The sequence below is a fragment of the Trichomycterus rosablanca genome, chromosome 13 (genome assembly GCF_030014385.1).
Source record: "Trichomycterus rosablanca isolate fTriRos1 chromosome 13, fTriRos1.hap1, whole genome shotgun sequence".
NCBI classification, from domain to species: domain Eukaryota; kingdom Metazoa; phylum Chordata; class Actinopteri; order Siluriformes; family Trichomycteridae; genus Trichomycterus; species Trichomycterus rosablanca.
In genome coordinates, this window is record NC_086000.1 from 31,945,371 (window position 1) to 31,957,568 (window position 12,198).

At 45.9% G+C, this 12,198-nt stretch overlaps 1 protein-coding gene across 1 annotated transcript in view; it reads right to left on the bottom strand.

Moving 5' to 3' along the window:
• The window catches only part of LOC134324986 (AT-rich interactive domain-containing protein 1B-like), a 318,447-nt gene that overhangs the window by 256,616 nt on the left and 49,633 nt on the right, over window positions 1-12,198 (bottom strand). The window contains exon 2 of the mRNA XM_063006964.1: window positions 8,457-8,651. Within this exon, the coding sequence (XP_062863034.1) occupies window positions 8,457-8,651 (195 nt within the window). The remainder of the gene's footprint in view (window positions 1-8,456; window positions 8,652-12,198) is intronic.

The following is a 12,198-nucleotide window of genomic DNA, read 5'->3' on the forward strand; positions in this document are numbered from 1 at the left end:
AGACATGAAAGGTTGGATGCCCTTTCATACGGGGAGGAAGCTCCAACCTATACGTCACCGGATTAATCCGCTTTACCACCTTGAACGGACCAATGTACTTGGGTGCCAACTTATGTGGGGCACCTCGAACGGGGAGATCCCTCGTTGACACAAGTACTCGTTGGCCTGGCCGGAAGGTAAGAGCCGGCTGCCGCCTGCGGTCAGCTTTGCGCTTCACAGAGCGCTGGGTGGCCACAAGTGCCTGCCTAGCTTTGCGCCAGGCGGCGCGGCAGCGGCGGACATGAAGCTGTACAGACGGGACCGCTACCTGCTGCTCCTGCTCAGGAAAGAGCGGCGGAGGGTACCCGAACTGAGCCTCAAACGGTGACATTCCAATCGCCGAATGATGCAGGGTGTTGTGAGCAAACTCTGCCCATATCAACTTATCCGACCACGTGGTCGGATTCCCTGCCGTCAGGCACCTGAGCATCTTGCTCAGATCCTGGATCAGCCTCTCCGACTGCCCATTCGACTCCGGGTGGTAGCCGGAGGATAAGCTGGCCGTGGCGCCAAGAAGTTGGCAAAAAGCCCGCCAGCACTGGCTTACAAACTGTGGACCCCGATCAGACACAATGTCTGATGGGACCCCATGTGCTCTCACCACATGATTCAGGATGATTTGCGCAGTACCCATGGCGGATGGTAGCTTGGGCAGTGGGATAAAAAGGCAAGATTTGGTAAACCGGTCGACAATTACCAATACCGCCGTGAACCCTCTGGATTTTGGCAAGCCTGTCACAAAGTCCAGAGAAATGTGGGACCACGGTCTAGCAGGTATTGGCAACGGATGAAGGAGGCCCCGCGGGCGCTCTCTGGGTGTCTTGTTCAGAGCACACACAGAGCAAGCACGGACAAAGTCACGTACCTGGTTCTCCATCCCCGGCCACCAAAATCTTCGGCGCAGCAAGACCAGGGACTTAGTCACACCTGGGTGCGCCGAAAATGGGGAAGCATGGGCCCATTCAAAAACCTGACGCCGTACGGATGAAGGTACGTACAGTCTGTCAGGAGGTCCCCCACCGGGGTCGGGTTCAGCCCGGTGGGCATCCCGAATGACCTTCGATATGCCCCATGTGACTGGGGCCGCTATCAGGGTCGAGGGGATCACGGGATCAGGTCCGGTCTCCGGCCTGGTCGGTTCCCACTGTCTAGACAGAGCGTCCGGTTTGACGTTTCTGGACCCCGGTCTATAAGACAGTGTAAAATTGAACCTTCCAAAAAATAAGGACCACCGGGCCTGACGGGAGTTCATCCTCTTGACTTGCTGGATGAATGACAGATTTTTGTGATCCGTCCAGACAAGAAAAGGATGATTGGCCCCCTCGAGCCAGTGTCGCCACTCCTCTAACGCCAACTTAATGGCCAAGAGCTCCCTGTCTCCAACCGGGTAGTTCCGCTCGGCTGGAGTCAGGCGGTGCGAGAAGAAGGCACATGGATGCAGCTTCTTCTCTGGCCCCACTCTTTGGGACAAGACTGCCCCAGCTCCGACCTCGGAGGCATCCACTTCGACAACGAAGGGTTCCTCTGGGTCGGGCAACTGTAAAACGGGAGCAGTTGTCAAGAGTGTTTTTAGCTCGTCAAAAGCTTGTTGGGCCTGCACCGTCCATCGGAACGGACCTTTTCCTGTAAGGTCCGTTAACGGAGAGGCGACTGAGCTAAAGTTCTTAATGAAACGCCGAAAAAAGTTTGCAAAGCCCAAAAACCTTTGCAGTTGGCGTAAAGAACTTGGAGTTGGCCACTTCTCCACAGCTGATACCTTAGCCGAGTCCATGCGCAGGGTGCCCTCGGCCACTACAAACCCCAGGAACGAAACCGTGGGGGAGTGAAAGACTGACTTCTCCAGTTTGACAAACAAATGGTTGTCGAGCAAAAGCTGGAGAACTCGTCGGACATGCCCTATATGCTCGTCGATGGACCGACTAAAGATAAGAATATCGTCTAAGTAAACATAGACGAATTTACCAAGAGTCTCCCGCAAGACCTCATTGATAAATCTCTGGAAGACTGCGGGGGCATTCATTAACCCAAATGGCATCACCCGGTATTCATAGTGGCCAGTGGGCGTAATGAACGCAGTCTTCCACTCATCCCCCTGCCTGATCCGGATCAAATTGTACGCGCTGCGAAGATCGAGCTTGGAAAAAACAGAAGCTCGCTGAAGGGCTTCGAAAGCCGTGGCCATCAGCGGCAGCGGGTACCGATCCTTGATCGTAACGGCGTTCAGACCGCGATAATCGATACAGGGGCGCAGGGTGCCGTCCTTCTTGTTCACAAAAAAGAACCCTGCCCCAGCTGGGGAGGAGGAAGGACGGATGAACCCCTGTTTAAGTGCCTCACGCACATACTCCTCCATAGCCACCTTCTCTGGACCGGAGAGCGAAAAAAGGCGCCCTCTAGGAGGAGTAGTGCCGGACAAAAGATTGATGGCGCAATCGAACGGTCTGTGGGGGGGCAAGTCCTGCGCCCGGGACTTGCTAAAAACCTCCCGTAAGTCATGGTACACAGGGGGAACAGCTGCCAAATCCGGCACCTCCATCTTCGGTTCCGTCGGAGCAGAACTCGTGCCACCTTGCAGCAAACACGAGTCGCGACACCGCGTTCCCCAGATGAAGATTGATCCGGTGGCCCAGTCGATCTGAGGATTGTGTCTTTGCAGCCACGAATACCCCAAAACCACCTGGAGGTGAGGAACGTGAGTTACAAGAAAGGTAATCCGTTCCTCGTGGTTTTGCAGACGCAACGTGAGAGGTCTTGTCTGTTGGGTTATCGGGCTGCCCGCTACAGGTCGGCCATCCACCGCATGGACCGACACTGGTGATGCTAGCGGTTGGACCTCAATCCCCAGCCTGTGTACCAGATCGCTGTCAATGAAATTCTCCACCGCACCTGAATCGACACAAACCTGAAGGTTTGTGTTCCCGAGGCCCCAGGACAACCGGGCCTGCAAAAGCAGACCTTGGGCAGGGATGGTAGGTCGGCTCACTCCCGAGTCCCTGACTCGAGAGCGGCCTAGATGTTTTTCCGACCGCCGGGGTCGGGAGAACGAACCCGATGCCGAACGGGCATTGGCACGGGCTGAGCCCAACTGCATGGGTTCGGGATCCAGGGCCGGTGGAGGAGACTTAGGGGGCGCCAGCAAGCGGGTAAACGGGGGACAGGTACCCCGCTCCCGGATCCGCTGGCGAAGACGGGTATCGATGGCTGTGGCCAGCGTATAGGAGGCCTTAAGGGTCGTTGGGCAGTCCCTGGTGGCCAGCTCATCCTTTATCTTCTCCGATAAGCCACGATGAAAGATGGCGGTGAGAGAGCCCTCATCCCACCCACACTCCGCCGCTAGTGTCCTAAATTCGATTACGTAATCTACGACTGGCCGATTACCTTGGGTTAGCTCAAGTAAGCGTGGGCCTGCCTCGCGACCCCCCGAGGGGTGGAAGAAGGTCTCCTTTAAGGCCTCCTTAAAGGCGCTTTCGGATGAGCATTCCGGAGCGTTCTGCTCCCAGAGGGCGGTAGCCCATTCCAAGGCTCGGCCAGTCAAGAGAGAAACGATATAGGCAACCCTCGACCGCTCTGTGGGGTAGCGGGAGGGCTGCAACTCGAAGGCTAGCGCGCACTGGAGAAGGAAGCCACGGCACCTCTTGGCCTCTCCCGAATATCTTTCAGGAGGAGGAATGGGGGTGTCGCGGCTTCCACATCCTCCCGAATGGGGTGGGGGGTGTGGGCCGGCTCCTAAAGCTGGAGACTGCTGGCTAAGCGCAGCTACCTGCTGCACCAATTGGCTAATGGCCACCTCGTGCCTGCCTAACGCCACACCCTGGTGGCGTAATACGTCGATAGGGGGTGGCGTTTCTGCTGCGTCCATGGTTGGTCGCACCTTTCTGTCACGTGGGAAGAAAGGACGCAAATGCAGAAGTAAATAAAATAATAATATTTTATTTAATTATAAGGACAACAGAAAGATAAACAGCAAACGAAAAACAGAACACAAAAAACCCGATCGGAAACTCCGACGGAGCTGCTGGCGCAACTAAATGAAAAATAAACAAAGTGAAACCAAAACAGAAGGAAGCGGGACGCGAACCCCGGTCAGCCGCGTGGCAGCCGGGAGCGTTACCACCGCACTGTAGTGGAGCTGGAAAACGGGAGCGCGAGAACCTCTAATACGCTTAGGAGCGAAGGGAGAGGAGGGGAACTCCGAGGAGCGCTAGACCCAACACCGCGACTAACAATCGCAGTGACCGGTCGGCGCGCCCTGGATCGCGGAGCTGACACACCAATCTGAAACCAGAAAGAAACAAATAAACAAAGTTAGGCAGTTCTAGACTGCGGATTCGAACCGGGGTCTTTAGCACGGCAACCGCTTGCTCAGCGGAGTCGCCACCCAGCGGTTGGAGAATCCAATGTTCAGAATAACTGAAGGCACTGATGCCAGACTACCTTCAGCGCTTTAACACAGCGCTGAGTGAAACCGCTAACGCTAACTGCTAGCGCAAAATGAACTGCAGTTCGAGGACTGCACCGCGTCGCACCACACTATATCTACGAGACCAACAGAACATACCAGTTACCTCAAACCTTGCGGTTTTACTTACCCGAATGGCATACGCCACCAGGGCTACCAGCTAAGGCTACGAACGTGTGGACGAGCTGCCACCACGGACCGGAAAACAAACAAAGGTGCGACACCCGCTGCTGTGTGGAGCTGGCTTAAGTAGTCAGCCCCACGGCTGCGGGTGATCAGCACTAATTAGGAGGCCTGGTATAAGAGGCCTTTGTTTTCTGAGCTCTGTAATGTCTGCTTCGCTGGGAACCCGGGGCACGTTCACCAGCTACCACAGACCTCGTTATATTATTGTTATTATTATTATTATTATTACTATTATTACTATTATTATAATAATAATAATTATTATTATTACTATTATTATTATTATTACTATTATTTCTATAATAATAATAATTATTATTATTATTACTATTATTATGACTACTATTATTATTAATACTATTATTATTATTATTACTATTATTACTATTATTATAATATTAATAATAATTATTATTACTATTATTATTATTATTATTATTAATATGACTACCATTATGATTATTATTACTATTACTATTACAGTATTACTACTACTACTATTATTATTATTACTATTAATTATTATTACTATTATTATTATTATTAATTGTTGTTATTATTATTATTATTATTATTATTATTATTATTATTACTATTATTACAGTTATAGTAGTGATAGTAGTACAAGTCTATTTCGACTCCAGCTGACTCCACCTGGTGTTTCTCTAGAACATCCTGTTTTTTGTTTGGGTCTTAAGGCTTCCTAATGGCTTGTGCATTATTCCTCTAATTGTCTCCATCCATCTTGTTGCTTTTAGTACTTTTTCTGATTTACCTGTAAGTCTTCCATTTTCAAATAAATTGATTCTTCTCATAATGTGTCCAGAATAACAGAGCTACAGTTTGGGTGTTTGGGCTTCATGTAAGGTAATGTTTGATTTGGTCAAAGATCCCCTCTTCTTTACTGTCCAAAAGTCTTTTCCAGCTCCAAAGATCTGGGCATCAATATTTTCCTGTCTAAATTTTATAATGTCCAGCTTACAAAAAAAACCACAGAAAAGACCACAGTAAGGACAATTCTGATCTTTGTTTGGATAGACTAATCATTACATATGAAAATCGTTTCCAGTTCTGTCATTCTTACTCTACCAGGTGCCAGTCAGTGTCATATTTTTGACTGCTGGATCATTTGCTGTTAATAATTGATCCAAGTAGGCAAAAGCTGTCCACCATTTTGACATCTTCTCTATCAATGGTTCTTCATGATGTCATGACTTTTGTCTTCTTCATATTAAGCTTAAGTTACATCTTTTTTACTCTGTTATTAAACTTTTTTATAAGGGCCTTCAGGTCTTTCTGATTTTCGCTGTGAGTGTTTTATCATCCACATATCAACGGTTATTAATGAGTCTTCCATCAGTCTTTATTCCTCAGTCATCATCCTCCATTGCTGCTTACAGGTTTAACAGGAATGGTGACAGAATGCAGTCTTGGTTAACTTCTATTGGTCCATTTTCTAACATGACTATGGCTTGGTGATCAGTATAGAGATTCCTCATTAGAACAATCAGATGCTCTGCTATTCATGTCTTCCTAAGGACATTCCACAGTTTTGTGGGGTCAACACAGTCGAAAGCTCTGCTGCAGTCGATGAAGCACATCTTGACTTCTTGAATTCCTGAGCTTTTTCTATAATTCAGCATTCATCTGATCTTATATTTTTTTTTAGAAAACAATTCTTGTTTTTCCATTTTTGTTTTCATCTTCTAACTCTTTACAGATGTTGTTTTAGTACTAGTCCTTGCACTTTCCTGCAGCTCAGATTTAGCCTCCAGATTAATTTACTAATTTACTAATTTACTGATTTACTAATGACTAAAGACAAGACAAAGGTACACAAGACCAAACACAAACACACATCCTATGCTAAATGCTAAGCTAAACACACATGACCTAAGCTAAATGCAAATCTAAATGCTAATGCTAAATGCTAATGCTAACTAAACACACAAGTACAAAGGTTAAACACATTAAAAAATAACCTAAACCCTAAGCTAAGCTAACAAAGAACATTGACTGACTATAGGCCTCAGCATACTTCATGCAGAGACGACATTCACCTGGCCTCGGCGACCATTGTGACGTAATTGTGGAGAAAGCGAACAACCACGGACGTCACGCAGAGGCTTCGCTCGCCTTGTTGCGCACATGAAAGCTGGATGAACTCCGCGGACGACGTCTGTGATTGGTCGGTAAAAAAAGAGGCGACCCATGAAAACAAACATGGATTTTGAGGAACGTCTCAACTGTGATCATCGGCTGCGTCCGAAATCGCTACTTTCATACTGAACAGTATGCAGGAGCGGGTAGTGTGTCACAATACATAGTATTCATTATACAGTACACGAAAAGTACCCGGATAAGCTACTGCTTGGGCTGCATTTTTTGTGTATGCAAACACAGCACACTTGTGTACTGAAAGAGCTTACTTCTGTACCGGCCAAGCAGTGCGCACCGCCTCTAATTTAGTACGTACTGTTTAACTATGTGAGTTTGGACGCAGTCATTGTTTTTCGGTAGTCATGGAACTTAACATCATAAATGTCACAGCGTCACCTGCAGCTGTGGAGCAGAAGCGACAGGCAAAACAAAACCGCTAGGAGTATACCAGCTTGTAAGCTCACGAAGGCGTGTTCGGCTTCGTGTGACGCTTGCGAACTTAGTTTCGCAGGAAGTATGCGGAGGCCTTAAAAACAAAACATGAACTAGACTTACTTTAAACAAGACTTCTAAACATGAATATGAACAAACAAACAGGAGCGAGCAAACAAACCAACCAAAATAAGGCAAAGGCAAACCAACATGACAGAGTCAAAGTCAAAATAGTCTCCAGTGACTGTTCCCCAGCTGCCTTCTCAAATGCCCTCAGCTCAGACAAGGTACAGCTGTGTCTAACTAGCTGGAGACCAATCACAAAAGGGGCATGGCAGATGCACATAGAACATGCTCCGGGAGCACAGAGGGGCTGAATCTGTGACAACTGGTTATGCAATTTACTTTTCTGACTGTTTTCCATCCACAGGTCCTTTGGTTCTCTGCCAATTATTCTAGCATCTGAAAGTAATGTCCTTGATTTCCTGACCTCCTTTAAATCAGTTTTCATTCACTGCAGGTGGTATGTTCACCAAGTCATATTTTTAGAGTTTTATGATTTGATTGTTTTGTTTTGGGGTTTTTTCTGGACCAACAATGCCAGTCAATAAAGGTCTTCCCCAGCTGAAGCCAATTAGCACTTAATGAGGCAGAAAAGAGACTTCTGATTAAAGGAAGTAGCACTGTTGGTCATCTGTGCCTCAGTGCCTCCTGCCAGCCCATAATGGCATGGCAGGTGAGCATGATACAGGAATCTGTGCCCCTGCCGATCCGTATGGTAAAAATCAATTAACTAAAGTAGAAGAGTAGCAGAGTAGAAGTAAAAGTAAATTTTTGTCCTTTTGTCTATCAGAATCAGCTCATCTGTTTAATGTTCTGGTGTAATATGGCTGATTGAGGGGCCTACGCAGAGTTCAGGAATAATGCTGATCAGGGTGTGGCTGTCCATGCACAAAGCTGATCCACAGATGAACTAGCCTTGTGCAGGTGAAAAGATGCAATCGGTACTGCACACGTGTCGGAGGGAGCTCCTCAGTCAGCGGTGGAGGGTTGTATCGGTAGAAGTGAACCGTAACGCAATCAGGGTAATTGAATACAATTAGATTAGGGAAGAAAATTGGGGAAAAAATGGGAGAAAAAATAAATAAATAAATAAATAAATAAATAAAAGAAAGATTACCTGTTGTTGAGGATATGGCATTGTACCCATGCTCATTTGTCCTCTGCCCTGCATGCTCATTGGGTATCTGTGTGTAGAAGGAGATCCATAAGGCTGGCCCGGGTAAGCAACGCCCTGCTGCTGCTGAGAGTACGGACTGCTGCTCATTCCGTATATCTGCGAGCGCTTCATTCCCATGAAGTCCATGGAACCCACCTGATAAAGACAAGCACAAGATATTCTGTTTACCCAGCCAACCTTAGAGCTCAGTGACTCTGTTTTTCTTTTGAATAGTGAAAAGTAAAGAGAGAGAAAAAGAAAATCTGAAATGACAGTTCATGCCTGGGGCGTTTTATTCCTCACAAGCATTAGATTTATTTTAGGGCCCCCTCCTTCCAGTCCTTAGTGAGTCAACAGAAAAATTCCTGCATGTCAGGTTAACATTAATCTGTCACCTAAAGCGTAGAATCCACAACGGGGCAGATTATGTCAGGTCTGATGTGTGTGCGCAGTCGTGCTGGATCATAGATGATTTATGGCATTTGTTCCCACTGTCTTTTTAAGTCAGCCGTGTCTTTGTGCAGCTCTTCTCCCATGTCCCTGAGCAATACCTGCACTCACTATGATGAGTCCCAGTATGTGCTGGAGAATGGCTTAAACTAATCTGACGAAATAACCCACAGCATTTCCATGAAGGAGATTAATCTTATTCAGTTTTAATAAATCTTTGTTGTTTTTAAATAAGACATTGTAAAAATCTGAATTTTCATTCCTGTTCTTACTCTTCATCTTCTTCTTCTTATTATTATTATTACACCAATCAGGCATAACATTATGACCACATTCCTAATATTGTGTTGGCCCCCCTTTTGCTGCCCCATACGCAACAAACTGCAATGCACTGTGTATTCTGACACCTTTCTATCAGAACCAGCATTAACTTCTTCAGCAATTTGAGCTACAGTCATTTGAGCTCGTCTGTTGGATCGGACCACACAAGCCAGCCTTCACTCCCCACATGCATCAGTGAGCCTTGGCCACCCATGACCCTGTCGCCGGTTTACCACTGTTCCTTCCTTGGACCACTTTTGATAGGTACTGACCACTGCAGACTGGGAACACCCCACAAGAGCTGCAGTTTTGGAGATGCTCTGACCCAGTCGTCTAGCCATCACAATTTGTCCCTTGTCAAACTCGCTCAAATTCTTACGCTCGCCCATTTTTCCTGCTTCTAAAACATCAACTCTGAGCTGCCTAATATATCCCACCCACTAACAGGTGCCGTGATGAAGAGATAATCAGTGTTATTAAGGTCACCTGTCAGTGGTCATAATGTTATGGCTGGTCGTGTATAAGAATCTGCTTTACTAAGCTAGCCTTGTTAATGCCTTTAGTCAAGTCCATTTATTAAAAATGTGCTTTTCTTTTTTTTTTAAAAGGTTTGGTTGGTGACACAACGGCACCAACATCACTGGGATCTCAAACTTTGAAGTTGTGCTTTAGACTGGTTGGCACAGCTGGGATTCACACAGACACACACTTGACATTGGTCAAAGTAACTGCCATAATCACGACCTCTGCCCGCTGGTCGAGGTGCCTGCACGAGGGACGACTGATCACAGATGGCAGCGAGTGTCTCTCCACACAAGTGATACTGCGCTCTGTGAGGCCTTACTCCTGACAGGGAAAAAGAAGCGATTGCCGGCTGCACACAGATCAGAAGGGAAGCGTGGCAGCTACGACCTGCTCAGTCATGGGTGGGGTTGGTGACAACGAGAGAGATCTAATTAAATATGACTAAATTGGATAAAAAGGGAACAAATAAATGAATAAATATAAGAATCAGATTAGATCTGGAAAATTTGGAAGCCAAATCAACACCTTTAACTCTTTGTCATGTTTCTCAAACCATTTCTGAACCATGTTTGCAGTGTGACAGGACACATTATCCTACTGAGAAAGAAAAACACATTAGTGAATACTATTGCCCTAAAGTGGTGTTCTTGGTTTGCAGCAGCCTTCAGGTAGGTTATACATGTCAAAGAAACATGTGTCCCAGCAGACCAATGCTCAGAGCATCACACTGCCCTGGCCAGCTTTTTCCTTAGTACATTCTGGTGCCATCTCTTTCCCAGGTATGCAACACACACGTACCAAGCATTTACCAAGGCCTGTAGTTCAAGATGCTCCTACCCGGTCGTCTAGTCATCACAATTTGTACATTTTTTTTGTACTTCTAACACATTAAATTACATGAGAGCTATTGCAATGAGATAATCAATAGCATTCACTACACCTCTCAGTGGTTTAATGTAGTGGCTGATCAGTGTATATCAGTTTATCAGCGACCAGTGTCGCTTTAAACTCGGTTCTAATCAGTGGAAAGTTTACTTTCAGCTTAGCAATATGCAAACTTCATTTTATTACAAACATAGTTCAAACTGCATAGTTAGACAAAATTTATTAATTTATTAGGATTTTAACATCATGTTTTACACTTTGGTTACATTCATGACAGGAACAGTAGTTACTCATTACACAAGGTTTATCAGTTCACAAGTTTCATCTCAAACACAGTCATGGACAATTTTGTATCTCTAATTCACCTCACTTGCATGTCTTTGGACTGTGGGAGGAAACTGGAGCTCACAGAAGAAACCCATGCAGACACGGGGAGAACATGCAAACTCCAAACAGAAAGGACCCGAACGCCCCAACTGGGGATCGAACCCAGGACCTTCATGCTGTAAGGCGACAGTGCTACCCACTGAGCCACCATGCCACCAATTAGACAAAATAATATCACTAGTATACAATTAAAGGACACACCAAAACAGCTCTTATTCTAGGTGCACTAGTACACATTTGGTAAATATTAATGTTAATATTGTAGTACAGTAAATATATACAACTGTTTAAAAAATAAAGGAACACAAGTAACACATCAGATGTTGATAAATAAAGAATTCAAAAAAATCTTTGCTGGTATTAAATTTGTTGAGAACAAAATGACATAACGATCAATGAAAACCAAAATCATTAACCCAGTGAGGCCAAAATCATACCTAAAATCAAAGTAAAAAATCAAAATCACAGGCTGATCTACTCATGATGTATCTTAGTAGTGTGTTGCCTCTACGTGCATGTACAGTGTATCACAAAAGTGAGTACACCCCTCACATTTCTGCAAATATTTCATTATATCTTTTCATGAAACAACACTATAGACATGAAACTTGGATATAACTTAGAGTAGTCAGTGTACAGCTTGTATAGCAGTGTAGATTTACTGTCTTCTGAAAATAACTCAACACACAGCCATTAATGTCTAAATGGCTGGCAACATAAGTGAGTACACCCCACAGTGAACATGTCCAAATTGTGCCCAAAGTGTCAATATTTTGTGTGACCACCATTATTATCCAGCACTGCCTTAACCCTCCTGGGCATGGAATTCACCAGAGCTGCACAGGTTGCTACTGGAATCCTCTTCCACTCCTCCATGATGACATCACAGAGCTGGTGGATGTTAGACACCTTGAACTCCTCCACCTTCCACTTGAGGATGCGCCACAGGTGCTCAATTGGGTTTAGTCCATCACCTTTACCTTCAACTTCCTCAGTAAGGCAGTTGTCATCTTGGAGGTTGTGTTTGGGGTCGTTATCCTGTTGGAAAACTGCCATGAGGCCCAGTTTTCGAAGGGAGGGGATCATGCTCTGTTTCAGAATGTCACAGTACATGTTGGAATTCATGTTTCCCTCA